This window comes from Salmo salar, chromosome 17, assembly GCF_965601325.2.
Source record: "Salmo salar chromosome 17, fSalSal1, whole genome shotgun sequence".
Taxonomy (NCBI): Eukaryota; Metazoa; Chordata; class Actinopteri; order Salmoniformes; family Salmonidae; genus Salmo; species Salmo salar.
This window is the reverse complement of record NC_138307.1, coordinates 76,258,239-76,281,618: the sequence shown is the minus strand read 5'-3', so window position 1 is coordinate 76,281,618 and position 23,380 is coordinate 76,258,239. Positions and strand designations below refer to the sequence as shown.

The window sequence follows — 23,380 nt, the reverse complement described above, 5'->3', positions numbered from 1 at the left end:
GAGGGAGCAATTGGATTAGTTTTGGTCAGGATGTGGCAGGGTTTTGTGTGTTAAGTGTTGTGTTGGTGATTGGACTCCCAATTGAAGGCAGGTGTGTTGAGTTGCCTTTGATTGGGAGTCCTATATAGTAGTGTGTGTTTTTCTTTGGGGTTGTGGGTAGTTGTTCTTGCATTGCGTTTTGTGTGCCTGCAAGACTGTTGCTGTCGTCTATTGTTTTTGTCCGGTGGATGCTTTACTCCTTTTTTGAATTAAAATATGAGTATCCACATTCCCGCTGCGCCTTGGTCCATTTCTGAAGACAGCTGTGACACACCTACAGTACTGACCCTCTAGAGGAGGTTTCTAAACCATTAGATACACCACCTACAGTACTGACCCTCAAGAGGAGGTTTCTAAACTATTAGATACATCACCACCTACAGTACTGACCCTCAAGAGGAGGTTTCTAAACCATTAGATACATCACCACCTACAGTACTGACCCTCAAGAGGAGGTTTCTAAACTATTAGATACACCACCTACAGTACTGACCCTCAAGAGGAGGTTTCTAAACCATTAGAAACACCACCTACAGTACTGACCCTCAAGAGGAGGTTTCTAAACCATTAGATACACCACCTACAGTACTGACCCTCAAGAGGAGGTTTCTAAACTATTAGATACATCACCACCTACAGTACTGACCCTCAAGAGGAGGTTTCTAAACTATTAGATACACCACCTACAGTACTGACCCTCAAGAGGAGGTTTCTAAACCATTAGATACACCACCTTGTCACGTCCTGACCAGCAGAGGGAGCAATTGGATTAGTTTTGGTCAGGATGTGGCAGGGTTTTGTGTGTTAAGTGTTGTGTTGGTGATTGGACTCCCAATTGAAGGCAGGTGTGTTGAGTTGCCTTTGATTGGGAGTCCTATATAGTAGTGTGTGTTTTTCTTTGGGGTTGTGGGTAGTTGTTCTTGCATTGCGTTTTGTGTGCCTGCAAGACTGTTGCTGTCGTCTATTGTTTTTGTCCGGTGGATGCTTTACTCCTTTTTTGAATTAAAATATGAGTATCCACATTCCCGCTGCGCCTTGGTCCATTTCTGAAGACAGCTGTGACACACCTACAGTACTGACCCTCTAGAGGAGGTTTCTAAACCATTAGATACACCACCTACAGTACTGACCCTCAAGAGGAGGTTTCTAAACTATTAGATACATCACCACCTACAGTACTGACCCTCAAGAGGAGGTTTCTAAACCATTAGATACACCACCTACAGTACTGACCCTCAAGAGGAGGTTTCTAAACTATTAGATACATCACCTACAGTACTGACCCTCAAGAGGAGGTTTCTAAACCATTAGATACACCACCTACAGTACTGACCCTCAAGAGGAGGTTTCTAAACCATTAGATACATCACCTACAGTACTGACCCTCAAGAGGAGGTTTCTAAACCATTAGATACACCACCTACAGTACTGACCCTCAAGAGGAGGTTTCTAAACTATTAGATACACCACCTACAGTACTGACCCTCAAGAGGAGGTTTCCAAATGAATCACATGATTCCCAATGACTAGTCATTGTTATTCAGCCCTATTCCATGTAGTGTCAATTACATTTTCTACTGTACTGTACTGTACTGTGCTGTACTGTACTGTACTGTACTGTACTCTACTCTACTCTACTCTACTCTACTCTACTCTAGCCTACTTTAACCCCTTATGTTTCATCCAGCTTTTCCTGGACACGGAATGGGACACATTTTGACGTGGAGAAGGACTCTAAGGTGTTGATGAAGCCGAGCTCAGGGACGCTGGTCATAGACATCAGTGGGGAGAAGGCTGAGGCCTACGAGGGGATCTACCAGTGTACCGCACGCAACGAGCACGGGACTGCAGTTTCCAACAACATCGTCATCAGACAGTCGAGTAAGAACCGTTATTTCCAACTGTTACTGAGCCTGTCTTTACCCTGAGCCTGTCTTTAACTCTGAGCCTGTCTTTAACCTTAGCCTGTCTTTAACCTTAGCCTGTCTTTACCCTGAGCCTGTCTTTACCCTGAGCCTGTCTTTACCCAGAGCCTGTCTTTAACCTTAGCCTGTCTTTAACCTTAGCTGTCTTCTGAGCCTGTCTTTAACCTTAGCCTGTCTTTAACCTTAGCCTGTCTTTACCCTGAGCCTGTCTTTACCCTGAGCCTGTCTTTACCCAGAGCCTGTCTTTAACCTTAGCCTGTCTTTAACCTTAGCCTGTCTTTAACTTAGCCTGTCTTTACCTGAGCCTGTCTTTACCCTGAGCCTGTCTTTAACCTTAGCCTGTTTTTAACCTTAGCCTGTTCTTTAACCTTAGCCTGTTTTTAACCTTAGCCTGTTTTTAACCTTAGCCTGTTTTTAACCTTAGCCTGTCTTTAACCATAGCCTGTTTTTAACCTTAATCTGTCTTTAACCTGAGCCTGTCTTTAACCTTAGCCTGTTTTTAACCTTAGCCAACCTTAGTACAACTCTTTTACCCTGGGATTCCAGCCATAACAAACCTATCCACTTTGTAAACTCTCCCTGAAGGAATGATGAATCTGTATTGAACAAGTATTACAATCAGCAGATATTTTCAATGTCTTTACAGATTATAGTTAACCATTCTGATATTTTAAAGACATAACTCACTGTAGAACATTTTAAACAGGGCCCCTACCTCCCTGTAGAACATTTTAAACAGGGCCCCTACCTCCCTGTAGAACATTTTAAACAGGGCCCCTACCTCCCTGTAGAACATTTTAAACAGGGCCCCTACCTCCCTGTTGAACATTTTAAACAGGGCCCCTACCTCCCTGTAGAACATTTTAAACAGGGCCCCTACCTCCCTGTAGAACATTTTAAACAGGGCCCCTACCTCCCTGTAGAACATTTTAAACAGGGCCCCTACCTCCCTGTTGAACATTTTAAACAGGGCCCCTACCTCCCTGTAGAACATTTTAAACAGGGCCCCTACCTCCCTGTTGTACATTTTAAACAGGGCCCCTACCTCCCTGTTGTACATTTTAAACAGGGCCCCTACCTCCCTGTAGAACATTTTAAACAGGGCCCCTACCTCCCTGTAGAACATTTTAAACAGGGCCCCTACCTCCCTGTAGAACATTTTAAACAGGGCCCCTACCTCCCTGTTGAACATTTTAAACAGGGCCCCTACCTCCCTGTTGAACATTTTAAACAGGGCCCCTACCTCCCTGTTGAACATTTTAAACAGGGCCCCTACCTCCCTGTAGAACATTTTAAACAGGGCCCCTACCTCCCTGTAGAACATTTTAAACAGGGCCCCTACCTCCCTGTTGTACATTTTAAACAGGGCCCCTACCTCCCTGTTGTACATTTTAAACAGGGCCCCTACCTCCCTGTTGAACATTTTAAACAGGGCCCCTACCTCCCTGTTGAACATTTTAAACAGGGCCCCTACCTCCCTGTTGTACATTTAAACAGGGCCCCTAACTCCCTGTTGTACAGGGCCCCTACCTCCCTGTTGTACATTTAAACAGGGCCCCTAACTCCCTGTTGTACAGGGCCCCTACATCCCTGTTGAACATTTTAAACAGGGCCCCTAACTCCCTGTTGTACAGGGCCCCTACCTCCCTGTTGAACATTTTAAACAGGGCCCCTACCTCCCTGTTGAACATTTTAAACAGGGCCCCTACCTCCAATTTTCCCTGTTGTACATTTTACACAGGGCCCCTACCTCACGGCTGTCTGTATGATGTCTGTTTGTGTGACACAGGGTCCCCCTTGTGGTCGAAGGAGAGGAAAGAGGCAATCATGGTACAGGTGGGAGTGTCTCTGGTGCTGCAGTGTCGACCCCCTGCAGGCCTGCCCCCTCCCATCATCTTCTGGATGGACAACAGTAAGTCTTCAAGGGGTTTCATACATTTCTACATCAGTGTTGTGTGTTGGCTTACATCCAGACAGTATGCTGTAAACTCCAATTCTAGAAGTCATATTGCCGGACTGTGCAATACAATGTGTTCTGAGATTATATAGGGTCTGTTTTTAGTTGTTAGTAAGCATCAATATTTAGTGTAATTGTATACAGTCATCATGTGTAAAATATTTCATGTGCTACATCATCTCTTCCTCTTCTCTCCCCCCCCTCGTAGACTTCCAGCGCCTGCCTCAGAACACGCGTGTGTCCCAGGCGTTAAACGGAGACCTGTACTTCTCTAACGTCCTATTGGACGACACCAGGAACGACTACATCTGTTACGCCCGCTTCCCCCACACACAGACCATCCAGCAGAAACAACCCATCACTGTCAAAGTCCTGGACAGTAAGTGTCCATCCCACTCAGCACAGAGGCTTTTAACCAGTCCCAGTGGGTTCCTAAACCTTAGATGTTTGCTGATCTGTAAGGTGGAAGCTCCACCTCTACACTGTTTATACCTATCGATACCCTTCAGATCTGTAAACAAGGGTTAGGGCCAAGGCGAAGGGAGCAAATTTGGGCAAGACGGTCTTTGTCCTGGGCTGTCCCTGGGTCCTCCCTTCCCTGAGTTGTCTGGTCCTATCTGAGTGTTAGCGGACACCTTGACATTTTGTCATTGTATGTTTACATGTTTCTGTGCATCTTCACATTGCCTTGTTTTGCAATATTTTAATATAGTGACAATCTTCTAGAATATTTTGTAATACTCATCATTGGAATGTGTGAGGGATTTTTTAACTGTCCTTTCATGTTGCTGTTGTTTGATGATATTTGTTTGATGATATCCCTTTCTCTAAACTGAATCTCCCCATGGTTGTTCCCTGTAGATGTCTATGTAGTACTGCATGCTCATGATGTTCTGATTGATTTTTACAGTGGATGCAATCAATGAAACTGTGGCAGCTATGTACAATTATACGAACAATTTATTTGTTGGTGAGTGCTGGTTTACCCCCTTACCCCAAAGTGAACCCAGCCCCATCCCAACTCCTCCTTTTATTCTAACCTACCTGGAATATACCTGACCCACCTGACTCCAACACCTGTAGTATAACCTACCTGGAATATACCTGACCCACCTGACTCCAACACCTGTAGTATAACCTACCTGGAATATACCTGACCCACCTGACTCCAACACCTGTAGTATAACCTACCTGGAATATACCTGACCCACCTGACTCCAACACCTGTAGTATAACCTACCTGGAATATACCTGACCCACCTGACTCCAACACCTGTAGTATAACCTACCTGGAATATACCTGACCCACCTGACTCCAACACCTGTAGTATAACCTACCTGGAATATACCTGACCCACCTGACTCCAACACCTGTAGTATAACCTACCTGGAATATACCTGACCCACCTGCCTCCAACACCTGTAGTATAACCTACCTGGAATATACCTGACTCCAACACATGTAGTATAACCTACCTGGAATATACCTGACCCACCTGACTCCAACACCTGTAGTATAACCTACCTGGAGTATACCTGACCCACCTGACTCCAACACCTGTAGTATAACCTACCTGGAATATACCTGACCCACCTGACTCCAACACCTGTAGTATAACCTACCTGGAATATACCTGACCCACCTGACTCCAACACCTGTAGTATAACCTACCTGGAATATACCTGACCCACCTGACTCCAACACCTGTAGTATAACCTACCTGGAATATACCTGACCTGATCATCTACTCCCAACCTCATCCAGTGTGACTAAATTAACATTGATAACATAATATAACAAAATAACATCAAACAATGTTAATTACATTCCATAACCAAACCCTCTCCCTTTACCCTGTACTGTGTTAACTTAGCTTACCTTCTCACTTGGAAAACCAAATGCCTAAAAGGTGGATTCATTTGTAGGAAACCCATCAAGAAAAAGCAACCAATCAAATCCATTTTCTTTACTGCAATGGATGTTCCTTTCTTTGGATGGATATTCCTTCCAAACCAATGGTATTCATCTACTAATGTTAACCAATGGGCATTCATCTACTAACGTTAACCATAAGCTTCCCATTAGTTTAGCATTATTCATAGTAAAAAGGATGCTCCTCCTAGTTTAAATTCAACACATAACCCAATAGTTAGATGATGAAATCCAAAGTGAAGCACACAGCATACAGGACTAGTATGATGAAACTCTTGTCTGAGCCGTATACAGTATTTTCTCCCTCTCTCATCTAGATCTTTCCATGTTCTTTTAATGTAAGTCTCTGACCCTGAAAAAGGCATGCATGGAAAGATCATTAAACACAATCTGTGTTCTGTCCATCCAATCAGCGGTTCACGTCAATGTGCTGTATACCACACATTCCCCCCAGCTCTACTCACTCAATCTAGTCTCATTGTAAAATGACTGCAAGAGATTTACCAAGACCTTTCAGTAAGGGCTTGCTTAGGGCTAAACATGTCAGAATCATAGCAGCCGTAGCTAGCATGAGGCTAAAATCTGTCATATGATTATATCGAGGAAGGATACTAAGTGAGAGATCCTAGATCCCTTGGTTGTCATGGCAACAGATTGACGACTGGACGGCCTGACTCTCCAGGTGTTGTGTGTCTACTTTAGACCAGTGGTCCTATATAGTGCACTATGGGGAAAAGGGAGCCATTTGGGAAGCAGCCTGTGAAAGGGCCAACGTAGGGCCTGCCTGGCTACAGTTAACTCATTATATATCCACTATCACAGTCCATAACAGCACGGGATATTACTACTATCCTTTAATAGTCTATATGCCGCTGGTGCTGGACTACTGGCTCTACGAACTGAATGGTCACAGCTAGCTACAGACAGTTATACCCTTTCCACAATTCAGCAACTATATTTACCCACCACCCAGGTCAGTGAAGTACTATTTAGCTTGGCTCAGCTCGGATTGGCTCAGTAGTGTGAACAGGGTATAAGAGGGTGTGGTTCTGGTGGTGAGATGATTGTGTTTCCTGTCCTGTTCTCCAGACAGTCCATCGGGGGAGCGGCGACCCAGCTTCATGGCTCCTCTGGGGCGGAGCAGCACCCAGATGGCCCTGAGGGGAGGGGTTCTGGAGCTAGAGTGTATCGCTGAAGGACTGTAAGTACGCCCACAACACTGCATGAACAAGACTGCTGGGCACAAGGTTTTTACTTCTGTTTTTGCACAAGGGCAGGTTGATTTGTTTAATCTTTGTATGTGACATTCAGCAATACTACTTTGTTGCCTTGTCAAGACAACAACATGTTTGGTATTGCAAAATCAGGCTGGTTACCTAGACAACATTTGACTAGCTGTCTGTCTGTTCTTGGACTGTGGACAATACACAGATATTGGTAAGTGATTTATTTTGTTGATGTTGTTTCTGCTAGCCCGACTCCGGAGGTGTCCTGGTATAAGGAGAGTGGCGATCTTCCTAGCAGCCGGATGTCCTTCCACAACTTCCAGAAGACGTTGAAGATCGCAGATGTGATGGAGGCGGACGCCGGGGACTACCGCTGCACGGCCAAGAACAGCCTAGGTTCCGCCCATCACACCATCAAAGTCAACGTCAAAGGTCTGTGACACAACGAAGAGTTTGGGCTAGAGGGAATTTGTGGAGAAATGTTCCTAACACTAGTACCTTTACAGTGTTACCGTAACAGTAATGTTCCTAACACTAGTACCTTTACAGTGTTACCGTAACAGTAATGTTCCTAACACTAGTACCTTTACAGTGTTACCGTAAGAGTAATGTTCCTAACACTAGTACCTTTACAGTGTTACCGTAACAGTAATGTTCCTAACACTAGTACCTTTACAGTGTTACCGTAACAGTAATGTTCCTAACACTAGTACCTTTACAGTGTTACCGTAACAGTAATGTTCCTAACACTAGTACCTTTACAGTGTTACTGTAACAGTAATGTTCCTAACACTAGTACCTTTACAGTGTTACCGTAACAGTAATGTTCCTAACACTAGTACCTTTACAGTGTTACCGTAACAGAAATGTTCCTAACACTAGTACCTTTACAGTCTTACCGTAACAGTAATGTTCCTAACACTAGCACCTTTACAGTGTTACCGTAACAGTAATGTTCCTAACACTAGTACCTTTACAGTGTTACCGATTTTAAAAGGGGTATTCTACAGGTCTGTCCCTCTCTCTCTCTTTCTCTGACTATCTTTCACCCCCCCTTCCCCCCCCAGCGGCTCCGTTCTGGATCAGTGCCCCCAGGAACCTGATCCTGGCCCCGAAGGAGACGGGCATCCTTACCTGCAGGGTCAGTGGAGACCCCAAGCCCCAAATCGCCTGGTCCGTCAACGGAGTCCCCGTCGAAGGTGAGTCTAGTACACTTCCACCCCAGACAGAGGCTCAATGGAACGAATCCTAACTGGAGAAATGCACACTGAAGCGTACATTTACATTTTAGTAATTTAGCAAACGCTCTTATCCAGAGAGATTTATAGTCCGTGTGTTTCACTTAAATAGGTAGAACAGCTGCAGAGCTCATATCCTATTGCATAAATCATTCATTGATGTCAATGAGGGATTTGCACAAAATATGGTGCTGCGCGCAAGTAGAGTATCCAATCAAATTAGGATTCATCCCCTATGTGGCCAGAGCACACATCTATATGATGTTATCTCTCAAGTGAGTATGAACATCCAGATGTGCAGGAGGAAGAGTGAGCAGAGGATTGAATGTGTGACATACTGTATATCTAGCCTGTGATCCCTTGATAGACTCTCCAAAGGACATGAGTCGGAAAGTGGAGGACGACACAGTGATTCTGAGCGACGTCCAGACTGGCTCCAGCGCTGTCTACCAGTGCAACGCCTCCAATGAGTTTGGCTACCTGCTGGCTAATGCTTTTGTCAATGTGCTTGGTGAGTTACTGGAAACACAACCATTGAATCTGCCTTTTAGAATCAGAATATTAAGTCAATAAACAAATAAAAACTCTAAACTCTTGAGCTTTACAACTCTTGAACATTGTTTTGGCCAATGAGAGCATTTTGTGTTCGCTGCATCATTCTCATGTCACGTTATGGTATAGTAATCATTATCAATATTATTTGTTTCTGTTTTCAGCCGAAGCACCAAGGGTGCTGACTCCCCCCAACAATGTGTACCAGGTCATCACCAACAATCCTGCCTTCCTGGACTGTGCCTCGTTCGGCTCGCCCATACCAACCATCACATGGTTAGTCCATCTGGCTCTAAGTCTTGCAAGCCAGCCAGCCAGCCAGCCAGACTCTAGTCACACAAGCCAGCCAGCCAGACAGACTCTAGTCTCACAAGCCAGTCAGTCAGACTCTAGTCTCACAAGCCAGTCAGTCAGATTCTAGTCTCACAAGCCAGCCAGCCAGACTCTAGTCTCACAAGCCAGCCAGCCAGACAGACTCTAGTCTCACAAGCCAGTCAGCAGTTTGCCATCTTGCTTATAAAGTAGGTATAGTACATCTCCAGTGGTTGCCCAGTAGCTTTTCCACAATCTCAATAACCTTTCTCACAAGAGACACCCCTTAGGGATGTTGTAAAGGGCACTCTGTTAACACTACTCTGTTAACACTACTCTGTTAACACCTATCTGTTAACACCTATCTGTTAACACCACTCTGTTAACACCACTCTGTTAACACCTCTATGTTAACACCTATCTGTTAACACCACTCTGTTAACACCACTCTGTTAACACTACTCTGTTAACACCACTCTGTTAACACCTATCTGTTAACACCTATCTGTTAACACCACTCTGTTAACACCACTCTGTTAACACCACTCTGTTAACACCTATCTGTTAACACCTATCTGTTAACACCGACTCTGTTAACACCGCTCTGTTAACACCCTCACCCTCTGTTAACACCTATCTGTTAACACCACTCTGTTAACACCACTCTGTTAACACCACTCTGTTAACACCACTCTGTTAACACCTATCTGTTAACACCTATCTGTTAACACCCCTCTGTTATCACCCCTCTGTTAACACCTATCTGTTAACACCACTCTCTTAACACCCCTCTGTTATCACCCCTCTGTTATCACCCCTCTGTTAACACCACTCTGTTAACTCCACTCTGTTAACTCCACTCTGTTAACACCACGCTGTTAACACCACTCTGTTAACACCTATCTGTTAACTCCACTCTGTTAACACCACTCTGTTAACACCACTCTGTTAACACCTATCTGGTAACACCACTCTGTTAACACCACTCTGGTAACACCACTCTGTTAACACCACTCTGTTAACAACGCTCTGTTAACACCACTCTGTTAACACCACTCTGGTAACACCACTCTGTTAACACCACTCTGTTAACACCGCTCTGTTAACACCGCTCTGTTAACACCGCTCTGTTAACACCACTCTGTTAACACCACTCTGTTAACACCACTCTGTTAACACCACTCTGGTAACACCACTCTGGTAACACCACTCTGTTAACACCTTAATGTTAACACCTCTCTGTTAACTCCACTCTGGTTACTCCACTCTGGTAACACCACTGCACTTCCTAATGGAGTTCACTGAGGCTAGTGTGATTGTGAACAGAGAGCTGCTAAATGAATATCACACAGTGTCCTGTAAAGTCCTACAGTCACAAACTGTTCTACATGATCTTCTCCTAAAGAACTGAGCTGATGAATAACTACATTGATGAAGTCTCACAGGGACCCAGTGTTCTAATGTGTTTCCTCTGCAGGTTTAAGGACAGCCAGATCAGTATCCTGAATAGAGACCCATATGTGATCCATAATAATGGTACCTTAGAGATCAACGTAGCCCAGTCCCTGAACAGTGGCAAGTACACCTGTATAGCCTCCAACAACCTGGGAACCAAGGAGAACCATGTCTACCTGGAGGTCAAAGGTCAGACAAGCCTGCTTATAACCTGATTATAATGATTTATGAATGTAGTTATGGACACTTATAATGCATTATGAATGTATTTATAGATGTTGAAATGCTTTATGGATGTATGTATAAATGTTATAATGCTTTATGGATGTATTTATAGATGTTATAATGCTTTATGAATATAGTTATAGACACTTATAATGCTTTATGGATGCATGTATAGATGTTATAATGCTTTATGAATGTATTTATAGATGTTATAATGCTTTATGAATATAGTTATAGACACAATGCTTTATGGATGTATTTGTAAATGTTATAATGCCTTATGAATATAGTTATAGACACTTATAATGCTTTATGGATGTATTTATAGATGTTATAATCCTTTATGAATGTAGTTATAGATGTTTATGACCATCTATCACCTATGGCTGTGTTGTGCATTATTGTGTATTATGCACATAGCTCATAAGGTGTTATGAATGCGCTTATGGTGCATTATGAATGTAGTTATAGACACTTATAATGCATTATGAATGTAGTTATAGACACTTATAATGCATTATGAATGTAGTTATGGACACTTATAATGCATTATGAATGTAGTTATGGGCACTTATTATGCATTATGAATGTAGTTATAGACACTTATAATGCATTATGAATGTAGTTATAGACACTTATAATGCATTATGAATGTATTTATAGACACTTATAATGCATTATGAATGTAGTTATAAATGTTATAATGCATTATGAATGTAGTTCTAGATGTTATAATGCGTTATTAAGAGGGTATTCATATGAAGTGTAACCATATATGTGTGTATTGTCCTTCAGAGCCGACGAGGATCCTGGCCCAGCCAGAGTACATGGTGGTCCAGAGGAACAGGAAGGCAGTGTTTGAGTGTAAAGTTAAACACGACCCCACCCTGATCCCCACCATGAACTGGCTCAAAGACAACGGAGAGCTGCCTGACGACGAGAGGTACTGTAGACCATCTCCTCTATACACACCTTCTCTCTATAGATATGGGTCTGCTATAGGCCAGTGGTGGTCAACCCTAGTCCAGGAGAGATAACGTCCTCCCTGATTCTGACACACCTCATTCTACTAATCAAACTGCTCCTCAGGCCCTCCTCAGGCCCTCCTCAGGCCCCTGCATTAGGTGTGTTACAGCAGGGCTGGAGCAAAAGCCTGAAAAAATCATGTATTTGTTAAATGTATGATTGGATGAGGAGGTTACTGTAAGCATGATTGTCTGACTGTGTGTGGTGGTGTTATGTTAGGTTCTTGGTGGACACTGACAGTCTGACCATCAACGACGTGACAGAGGAGGACGAGGGAACTTACACCTGTGTCATGAACACCACCCTGGACCAGGACTCAGCTAGCGCCATGCTCACCGTCGTTGGTGGGTTTACCTTTATACTTCACATGATGTTTAGCTAACTTATCTTAGGATATACAACACATTGTATCCTTTCCTCGTTCTATCAGCTACCTATATTCTATGTCCTCTAGTTACTCTAATGACCATTTGATATGTTTCATCTCTGTGGTAGACACGCATGTACATGTTCTGAATAGTCTGTTAACATCTTTATTTCAATACTTTGTAGTCTGATCTAATGCTCACAGAGTTGTACTACTACAGTGTAGTTATATTGATGATTGACTATAGTAACACTAGTATTTCATAACCAATACTAGAGTGTTGTAATATTGATGATTGACTATAGTAACACTAGTATTTCATAACCAATACTAGAGTGTTGTAATATTGATGATTGACTATAGTAACACTAGTATTTCATAACCAATACTAGAGTGTTGTAATATTGATGATTGACTATAGTAACACTAGTATTTCATAACCAATACTAGAGTGTTGTAATATTGATGATTGACTATAGTAACAGTAGTATTTCATAACCAATACTAGAGTGTTGTAATACTGATGATTGACTATAGTAACACCAGTATTTCATAACCTTCCTGTTGCTGTGTAGTCCTATTCTTCCTCTCTCTGAGACCAGTGTTTTGTCACTAACCTCTCACTCCTATCTGACTCCTGTCCTTGCTCTCTCAGAGGCTACTCCAACTCCTGCTATTGTCTACGGTAAACAACTCTAGTCCTGTTGGCCATATCATCATCATCATTCCTCATCCACTCCTCTCCCTCAGTCCTGAGTGTGTGAGAGCTGACCTTCACCCTTACTGTAGCAGTCCTGTCCGTTTTGTTAGCATGCTATGGCTCTGTTGTGATGCTACTACAGTGGCATATTGACGTCCGTGACCAGAGAGAACCAGTCTGTGTGTGTTTGAAGTGTCTGGTGTATCATTAGATTGATTCAGTAGTGTGATGAGTATTATTAGTAATAGTAGTAACTATGTCCATCTGACTACTGTGTTTTGGGTTGGAGTTGGATCCTGCTCATTTTGGACTCACGCTCACTTACTCCGTTTATCAAACAAGGCATGCTGACTCCCACCCCCCAAAGCATCAGGTGACCTTGTTGTTGTAGTGAGTGGTACTGACACTGTGTTTTCCTCTCCAGAGGAACCAGACCCCCCTACAGACCTGGAGCTGACTGACCAGAGAGAGAGGAGCGTCCAGCTCACCTGGATACCTGGGGACGAACACAACAGCCCCACACAGAGTACTGTATTATAATGAACACAACCTTCAACACAGAGTACTGTATTATAATGAACACAACAGCCCTACACAGGGTACTGTATTATAATGAACACAACAGCCTTCATACACAGAGTACTGTATTATAATGAACACAACAGCCCTACACAGGGTACTGTATTATAATGAACACAACAGCCCTACACAGAGTACTGTATTATAATGAACACAACAGCCCTACACAGAGTACTGTATTATAATGAACACGACAGCCCTACACAGAGTACTGTATTATAATGAACACAACAGCCCTACACAGAGGTACTGTATTATAATGAACACAACAGCCCTACACAGAGTACTGTATTATAATGAACACAACAGCCCTACACAGAGTACTGTATTATAATGAACACAACAGCCCTACACAGAGTACTGTATTATAATGAACGCAACAGCCCCACAGAGTACTGTATTATAATGAACACAACAGCCCCACACAGAGTACTGCATTATAATGAACACAACAGCCCTACACAGAGTACTGTATTATAATGAACACAACAGCCCTACACAGAGTACTGTATTATAATGAACACAACAGCCCCACACAGAGTACTGTATTATAATGAACACAACAGCCCCACACAGAGTACTGTATTATTGTCACGGATTTCGTCGTGGTGTTGAAGGGAGGACCAAAATGCAGCGGGTATGTGGATACTCATCTTTTTATTTAAACTCAGAAACGCATCCACATGGAAAAAACAATAAACAGTACTCACGACTAGACAGTGTAGCAGGCTCAATCAACGCAGTGCTCACAAACAATTACCCACCAACACACAGACAAACACACCCAACTAATATAGGACTCCCAATCAAAGGCAACACCACACACCTGCCTTCAATTGGAAGTCCACCCCAATTAACTATACATAGAACAACCCAACCTAGACAGAACATACAAAACACAACTCCTTCTGCCACGCCCTGACCAAAACTTATACACTTACTCCCTCTGCTGGTCAGGACGTGACATTTATAATGAACACAACAACCCTACACAGAGTACTGTATTATAATAAACACAACAGCCCCACACAGAGTACTGTATTATAATGAACACAACAGCCCTACACAGAGTACTGTATTATAATGAACACAACAGCCCTACACAGAGTACTGTATTATAATGAACACAACAGCCCTACACAGAGTACTGTATTATAATGAACACAACAGCCCTACACAGAGTACTGTATTATAATGAACACAACAGCCCTACACAGAGTACTGTATTATAATGAACACAACAGCCCTACACAGAGTACTGTATTATAATGAACACAACAGCCCTACACAGAGTACTGTATTATAATGAACACAACAGCCCTACACAGAGTACTGTATTATAATGAACACAACAGCCCTACACAGAGTACTGTATTATAATGAACACAACAGCCCTACACAGAGTACTGTATTATAATGAACACAACAGCCCTACACAGAGTACTGTATTATAATGAACACAACAGCCCTACACAGAGTACTGTATTATAATGAACACAACAGCCCTACACAGAGTACTGTATTATAATGAACACAACAGCCCCACACAGAGTACTGTATTATAATGAACACAACAGCCCTACACAGAGTACTGTATTATAATGAACACAACAGCCCTACACAGAGTACTGTATTATAATGAACACAACAGCCCTACACAGAGTACTGTATTATAATGAACACAACAGCCCTACACAGAGTACTGTATTATAATGAACACAACAGCCCTACACAGAGTACTGTATTATAATGAACACAACAGCCCTACACAGAGTACTGTATTATAATGAACACAACAGCCCTACACAGAGTACTGTATTATAATGAACACAACAGCCCTACACAGAGTACTGTATTATAATGAACACAACAGCCCTACACAGAGTACTGTATTATAATGAACACAACAGCCCTACACAGAGTACTGTATTATAATGAACACAACAGCCCTACACAGAGTACTGTATTATAATGAACACAACAGCCCCACACAGAGTACTGTATTATAATGAACACGACAGGGTCACTACCGACCCAAGATCCAATCCATTTCCCTCCTCCATCTTCTAACCCCTCCTCCATGTTCTAACCCCTCCTCCATGTTCTAACCCCTCCTCCATGTTCTAACCCCTCCTCCATGTTCTAACCCCTCCTCCATGTTCTAACCCCTCCTCCATATTCTATCCCCTCCTCCATGTTCTAACCCCTCCTCCATGTTCTAACCCCTCCTCTATATTCTAACCCCTCCTCCATGTTCTAACCCCTCCTCCATGTTCTAACCCCTCCTCCATGTTCTAACCCCTCCTCCATGTTCTAACCCCTCCTCCATGTTCTAACCCCTCCTCCATGTTCTAACCCCTCCTCCATGTTCTAACCCCTCCTCCATATTCTATCCCCTCCTCCATGTTCTAACCCCTCCTCCATGTTGTCTCCCCTCCCAGAGTTCCTAGTCCAGTATGAGGACCTGCTCCACCAGGCTGGGGTGTGGCACAACCTGACAGAGGAGGAGGGCACCAAGACCACGGCCCACCTGGACCTGTCTCCCTACGCCTACTACTCCTTCAGGGTTCTGGCCTTGAACCATGTGGGCTACAGCCAGCCCAGCCAGCCCTCCAGACAGTACAGGACCAACCCTGCAGGTAAAACTATACTGTGGATCTTACTTTATTGTCAAAGAAATGCAAATAGTCTGTTTTGAAACTGTAGAGGTTAGAGGTAGGGATGACTATAGAGGAGATGGTCAGAAGTGTTAGAGTGAGAGGTAGGGATGACTATAGAGGAAGATGGTCAGAAGTGTTAGAGTGAGCGGTAGGGATGACTATAGAGGAAGATGGTCAGAAGTGTTAGAGTGAGCGGTAGGGATGACTATAGAGGAGATGGTCAGAAGTGTTAGAGTGAGAGGTAGGGATGACTATAGAGGAGATGGTCAGAAGTGTTAGAGTGAGAGGTAGGGATGACTATAGAGGAAGATGGTCAGAAGTGTTAGAGTGAGAGGTAGGGATGACTATAGAGGAGATGGTCAGAAGTGTTAGAGTGAGAGGTAGGGATGACTATAGAGGAGATGGTCAGAAGTGTTAGAGTGAGAGGTAGGGATGACTATAGAGGAGATGGTCAGAAGTGTTAGAGTGAGAGGTAGGGATGACTATAGAGTAAGAAGGTTCTGATGTACACTGTAGAAAAGGCAAGAGGTTTGGTCTGATCTGTGATCTGTTTGTGATTCTGTTAGCTCCAGATGTGAATCCAACAGATGTCCAAGGTGTTGGAACTGAACATAATAACTTAGTCATCTCATGGAAGGTAAGATCTGCTCCATCTAAAGTATAATCAGTATCATTAGTCTCTATTCAGCAGCCTACAGTGAGCATTCCTGACCCTATTCATGGTGTCACCATCTCACTATTATCCCAGTGATTCCAAGACCCCTCTTCCCCTGTAATATCTCTGCCATAGGAGCTGACAGGCCTCCAGTCCAACGGGCCAGGACTACAGTACAAGGTGAACTGGAGACAGAAGGATGTGGAGGAGGACTGGTCGTCTGAGACCGTGGCTAACGCCTCCAAGTATGTGGTGTCAGGCACGCCCACTTTCGTACCCTACGAGGTCAAAGTTCAGGCGGTGAACGACTACGGAAACGGACCAGCGCCTGAGGCGGTGGTGGGATACTCTGGAGAGGACGGTGAGTATTGTAGTATGTGTCTCTCTCTGTGTGTGTGTGTGTGTGTGTGTGTGTGTGTGTGTGTGTGTGTGTGTGTGTGTGTGTGTGTGTGTGTGTGTGTGTGTGTGTGTGTGTGTGTGTGTGTGTGTGTGTGTGTGTGTGTGTGTGTGTGTGTGTGTGTGTGTGTGTGTGTGTGTGTGTGTGTGTGTTGTGTGTAGTCCCGTGTGGCTCAGTTGGTAGAGCATGGTGTTTAACGCCAGGGTTGTGGGTTCGATTCCCATGAAATGAAATGTATGCATTCACTACTGTAAGTCGCTCTGGATAAGAGCGTCTGCTAAATGACTAAAATGTAAAAAAAAATGTGTGTGTGTGTGTGTGTAGAGAGGACTGTGAGTACTACTACTGTACATGGGTAGGTCTATGTAACTGAGGAGGTTGTGAATGGACAGAGGAATGGTCATTTTCTAACTGAAAACTGTCACCATAAGTTCCAGTAACTTCTAGCTCCAATCATTTCTAGTTAGAATACAAATTAGAAGGTTGTTGTCAGGAAATATTTCATGCCAGTATGGAGTATAGTCTGTTGAAATCTTTGTCTGTCACTCAGTGCCCATGTCAGCCCCAGAGAGTGTCCAGGTGCTGGTTCAGAACGGGACACTAGCAGAGGTTCACTGGGAGCCTGTCCTCACCTCCATGGTCAGGGGACGACTCCAGGGCTACAAGGTACTGTATACAGCAACCAGAGATCCCTCACAATGTGGAGAAAGATTTATTATCACCACAATATATTGATACTTAAATACATACATCAGTTAGTTCGGGGGCAACATTCTGGTATGTTTGCCAAAATGCCCAGATCTTCCTGCAATCAGGAGGGAATAAGTAGGAAATCTGCCGATCATGGAACCAGGAAGAACCTGGTAATTTAGACCAGAATGTTTGTCTGATGTGTGTGTGGTCCTGCAGGTGTCCTACTGGCGTGAGCGTAGCCTCCACCAGGCAGAGGCACAGCAGGAGGAGCAGCAGGTGTTGGCCTTCAGTGGGAACAGGACTGACGGCAGACTACCAGGCCTCAAACCCTACAGCCTCTATACACTGAACATCAGGGTGGTCAACGGCAAGGGAGAGGGGCCCCTCAGCCCCAACCACAACTTTGAGACCCCAGAGGGAGGTAAGGGGCATCATTCAGACTCCTACTGTTGTTGGATAGATTCTCTGTGTTTAATCCATATACCAAAGGAGGCTGGTGAGGGGAGGATGGCTCATAATAATGAATGGAATGGATTAAATGGAATGGTAGACATGGAAACTAGATGTTTAATGTATTTGAGACCCTTCCATCCATTCCGCTCCAGCCATTACTATGAGCCCGTCCTCCCCATTTAAAGTTCCACCAGCCACCACTACCGTATACATATAGTCATGCATTGTGCTGTACTGTAGGAAGGGGCTGACTATGGGCTGGAAACAATGCTGACCATATCAGGTTAGAATGGTTTTGTCTGTACGTTACTGTATGGTTGTGTGCCTATGAATGATGGTTTTCTTTAGTTAATAAGTCATTTTGCATAATTGCATCCACACGTTATGACATTGTATTCATGTGTTTATCTGTGTGTGTTTAGTACCCGGTCCTCCTTCCTTCTTGCGTATAAAGAACACCAACATGGACTCTCTGACGCTGGAGTGGGGTCCTCCACAGGACAACAATGGTCGCCTCACCGGCTACACACTCAAATACCAGCCAGGTAAGTCTGCTGGGCAATTTGCTGCATTTTTATTGTTGCATCTGTGGCTGACCCTGGCTTCCAACCCTTCTGGGTGTGTATGTGTGTGTGCCTCACTGGATTGGTTTGAAATCAAAGGAAGCATTTCAATATCTTTATCCTTATGCATCTCTCTCTTGCTCTCTCCCCCCCTCCTCCTCTCTCAGTCAACAACTCCAATGAGCTTGGTCCCGTTGAGGAGATGACGTTCCCAGCCAATGAGACCACCATAACCCTGGCCGACCTCAAATACAGCACCCGCTATAAGTTCTACTTCAACGCTAAGACCATCAAGGGCTCCGGCCCAACCATCACAGAGGAGGCCATCACTATCATGGATGAAGGTGAGCTTTACGTAGAATGACATGTTATTGATTTATTTATTTAACCTTTCTTTAACTAAGCAAGTCAGTTAAGAACAAATTCTTATTTAGAATGACGGCCTACCCCGGCCAAACCAACGGGCAACACTAGAATGAAATACAACACTGAATGGCCATTGGCATGCCGGCAAGGTGATTGCACGACGGCCATCTTGGTCAAGGAATCTAATGTATCTCTATAGAGCTTTAGGTACTGTGAAAGCAAATTGTACAAAGTATTATGGGTGTGTTGAAGTTATTATTTGTCTCCACTCAACACTCTAAAGCTGCTGTCTATGAATTTGAGAGTGGTTTCTCTCAGATTGAGAGTCATTGTTTTCTCAGAGGTTAACACACTTTTCAGGTTGCATGGACTCTTTGACGTGTTCAAGTGTGGTAAAACTGTCACCCGTGTTGTTCGACCTGTATTGAATCATTCTGTTTTGCGTGAACTTGGTGAAATAAGACTTTGTCTTTAAAATGGGAACACGGTGGGATCTAGTTGACCTTTTTCCTTGCTCATCTACTTACATCACCTCTGCCTGTTTGTCTTCTCTTCTCTCTATCTCTCTTTATTCCTCTCTTTCTCTTTCTCCTCTTCTCTCTGAAGCCTTTATTCAGCAACCCATAGTAGATGTGGTCAAAGGTAAAATAAGTCTCTCAGCGGAAGCACCTGCATGTTCTACCAGTTACTAGACCCTGATAGACAGCTACTGTAGATCTGTCTGCATGTTCTACTGGTTACTAGACTCTGAGAGATAGCTACTGTAGATCTGTCTGCATGTTCTACTGGTTACTAGACCCTGATAGATAGCTACTGTAGATCTGTCTGCATGTTCTACTGGTTACTAGACTCTGATAGATAGCTACTGTAGATCTGTCTGCATGTTCTACTGGTTACTAGACCCTGATAGATAGCTACTGTAGATCTGTCTGCATGTTCTACTAGGTAGAGAAACTAGACCCTGATAGATAGCTACTGTAGATCTGTCTGCATGTTCTACCATTCAGAGAAACTAGACCCTGATAGATAGCTACTGTAGATCTGTCTGCATGTTCTACCAGTTACTAGACCCTGATAGATAGCTACTGTATATCTGTCTGCATGTTCTACCAGTTACTAGACCCTGATAGATAGCTACTGAGGATCTGTCTGCATGTTCTACCAGTCAGAGAAACTAGACTCTGATAGATAGCTACTGTAATCTGTCTGCATGTGCCTTCCTCCATCATCAGTGAGCTGTAGCATGATGTACTACAGTACCCATAATGCTCTATGTTAGCTACTGTGGGAGTAGATGTTAACTCTAATGCTGCGTTCCAATAGCCAGTCTAGAATACTGCTTAGAATGCATGCCCCCAATGCATTTCCTCATTCTAAGTGGTAAAGTAAAGAAATCAGCCTGTTACTGCGTTCATTGCATCCGCAAGCACCAACCCTTATGTCCAATTCACCTTAAAAGACCTAAATGGATGAATAGCAATGTTGTAGGCTACTCATCTCTTTCATTCGCTCAGTCTTTCCCCTTCTTTTCTTGCCCTCGCTCATGAATTCATTCCATCACTGTACCATGTGTTTTATTAAGCCATCCTACATGATGTTAACTACTATAACTTCTATAACTACCTGTCCTATATGATGTTAACTACTATAACTACTATAACTACCTGTACTATATGATGTTAACTACTATAACTACCTGTCCTGTATGATGTTAACTACTATAACTATTATAACTACCTGTCCTGTATGACGTTAACTACTATAACTACCTGTCCTGTACGATGTTAACTACTATAACTACTATAACTGCCTGTCCTGTATGATGTTAACTACTATAACTACAATAACTACTATAACTACCTGTCCTATATGATGCTAACTACTATAACTGCCTGTCCTGTATGATGTTAACTACTATAACTTCTATAACTACCTGTCCTGTATGATGTTAACTACTATAACTTCTATAACTACCTGTCCTGTATGATGTTAACTACTATAACTACTATAACTACCTGTCCTGTATGATGTTAACTACTATAACTACCTGTCCTGTATGATGTTAACTACTATAACTACTATAACTACCTGTCCTATATGATGTTAACTACTATAACTACTATAACTACCTGTCCTGTATGATAACTACTATAACTACCTGTCCTGTATGATGTTAACTACTATAACTACCTGTCCTGTATGATGTTAACTATTATAACTACTATAACTTCTATAACTACCTGCCCTATATGATGTGAACTACTATAACTACCTGTCCTGTATGATGTTAACTACTATAACTACCTGTCCTGTATGATGTTAACTACTATATCTACCTGTCCTATATGATGTTAACTACTATAACTCTATAACTGCCTGTCCTATATGATGTTAACTACTATAACTACTATAACTACTATAACTACCTGTCCTATATGATGTTAACTACTATAACTCTATAACTTCCTGTCCTATATGATGTTAACTACTATAACTTCTATAACTACCTGTCCTGTATGATGTTAACTACTATAACTTCTATAACTACCTGTCCTATATGATGTCAACTACTATAACTACTATAACTACCTGTCCTGTATGATGTTAACTACTATAACTACCTGTCCTGTATGATGTTAACTACTATAACTACTATAACTATCTGTCCTGTATGATGTTAACTCTGTCCTGTATGATGTTAACTATTATAACTACCTGTCCTGTATGATGTTAACTACTATAACTACTATAACTACTATAACTACCTGTCCTGTATGATGTTAACTACTATAACTACTATAACTACTATAACTACTCTATAGTATTGTGTTACTATTTGTTTGTCTGTCCTTGTGGTTGTGGTGTCTGTGGTGTCTGTGGTGTCTGTGGTGTCTTACTCTTCTCTGTGGTGTTGTTGTTTCAGGCTACACAGAACCCCATCTTCCAATCTCTCCCATCACTCAGTCTCTGCGCCCCCAGTTTTACAAGGGTACTACAGCCATTCCCGGAGTCCCTTACCTCTCTCTCCATAAAATCTCTAAAGAGGAACATGTTAACTCATTGTTTAGGGCAGTTGTGTGTCCTGTGTCTAGCTTGCATGTGACAAATGATTAGTTCTCAGGGAAATATGGTGGAAAATGCAGGAAAGGTGACTCATTTTCTGGAGAAAAAAACTACTTTATTAGATTACAAAGTCTACAGTTTGTATTTGAGTCTAAGTACCTTCCTCCGTGAGCGTCTGTAACATCCTACCTCTGAGACTTGTATTTTACTGGCAACGATTCCAACTTGTGTAGCTCAACTGTCCTGTATGTATGTTCTTCCCTGTGTGATCAGTGCATCCGATAGGCTCGGCGTTCACCAATGTAAACTCATCTGTGGTGGGAGAGGAGGGAGCAGTGATAAGTTGGGAATACTTTGGACCAGATAAGAATGTGTATGTGGAGTATATTGTAGAAAACAGTAAGCTATTCCTGCTTCTATACAATATCGTCTCATCGCATCACAAAGCAAATTGCATGCATATAAACACACAGTTAAGCATATAAACTGCCTGTCAAACATATAAACTTAATACGGTTAAAGTATCATTGTTAATTTATTTCAAAACCTGGATCATCAATTCCCATAAAAACATAGCTCATAGAATGAGGAAGTGGCATGCTCAACTCAAAAGTTTTCACTAATAAAATGTTTTTCAGTACATCTGTCATATCATCACCCAAATACTTGGCTTTTTCAATACATACCTTCCTTCTCTCTATGTTGACTTTCTCCCCAACGCCTGCATTCCCTCCAGGTAAAGAAGACTGGACTAAAGAGTTTGTAAACGGCAGTAGCGGGTCTCAGACCTATCTGATAAAGGGCTTAAAGCCGGGGACGTCCTATAGGGTTCGGGTGGTAGTTAAAGATCACTCTGAGGCTACCATACACAGTACAGAGGAGCTAGTGATAACGCTGCCAGGTGAGGCAGCATGTCCAGAGCGCTCTGCCTCAGTGTACTGCAGGGTTGGGGACAATTCCATTTCAAAATTAGTCAATTCAGGAAGTTAACTGTTC

General features: G+C 43.0%; 1 protein-coding gene across 17 annotated transcripts in view; it reads left to right on the top strand.

The window, feature by feature from the left end:
- The window catches only part of nrcama (neuronal cell adhesion molecule a), a 152,354-nt gene that overhangs the window by 119,383 nt on the left and 9,591 nt on the right, over positions 1-23,380 (top strand). For 5 of the 17 annotated variants that reach the window (XM_082964130.1, XM_082964127.1, XM_082964128.1 and 2 more), the window contains 24 exons: positions 1,727-1,920; positions 3,754-3,876; positions 4,130-4,300; positions 6,944-7,055; positions 7,328-7,512; positions 8,148-8,279; positions 8,686-8,829; positions 9,035-9,146; positions 10,660-10,826; positions 11,658-11,805; positions 12,108-12,232; positions 12,911-12,940; positions 13,380-13,481; positions 15,976-16,173; positions 16,761-16,831; positions 16,985-17,210; positions 17,797-17,912; positions 18,156-18,360; positions 18,815-18,937; positions 19,123-19,299; positions 19,928-19,963; positions 22,245-22,310; positions 22,658-22,783; positions 23,121-23,285. In XM_082964130.1, coding sequence (XP_082820256.1) covers positions 1,727-1,920; positions 3,754-3,876; positions 4,130-4,300; positions 6,944-7,055; positions 7,328-7,512; positions 8,148-8,279; positions 8,686-8,829; positions 9,035-9,146; positions 10,660-10,826; positions 11,658-11,805; positions 12,108-12,232; positions 12,911-12,940; positions 13,380-13,481; positions 15,976-16,173; positions 16,761-16,831; positions 16,985-17,210; positions 17,797-17,912; positions 18,156-18,360; positions 18,815-18,937; positions 19,123-19,299; positions 19,928-19,963; positions 22,245-22,310; positions 22,658-22,783; positions 23,121-23,285 — 3,254 coding nt within the window. The remainder of the gene's footprint in view (positions 1-1,726; positions 1,921-3,753; positions 3,877-4,129; positions 4,301-6,943; positions 7,056-7,327; positions 7,513-8,147; positions 8,280-8,685; positions 8,830-9,034; positions 9,147-10,659; positions 10,827-11,657; positions 11,806-12,107; positions 12,233-12,910; positions 12,941-13,379; positions 13,482-15,975; positions 16,174-16,760; positions 16,832-16,984; positions 17,211-17,796; positions 17,913-18,155; positions 18,361-18,814; positions 18,938-19,122; positions 19,300-19,927; positions 19,964-22,244; positions 22,311-22,657; positions 22,784-23,120; positions 23,286-23,380) is intronic. The other 12 variants (XM_082964136.1, XM_082964143.1, XM_082964137.1 and 9 more) reach the window with 6 other exon arrangements.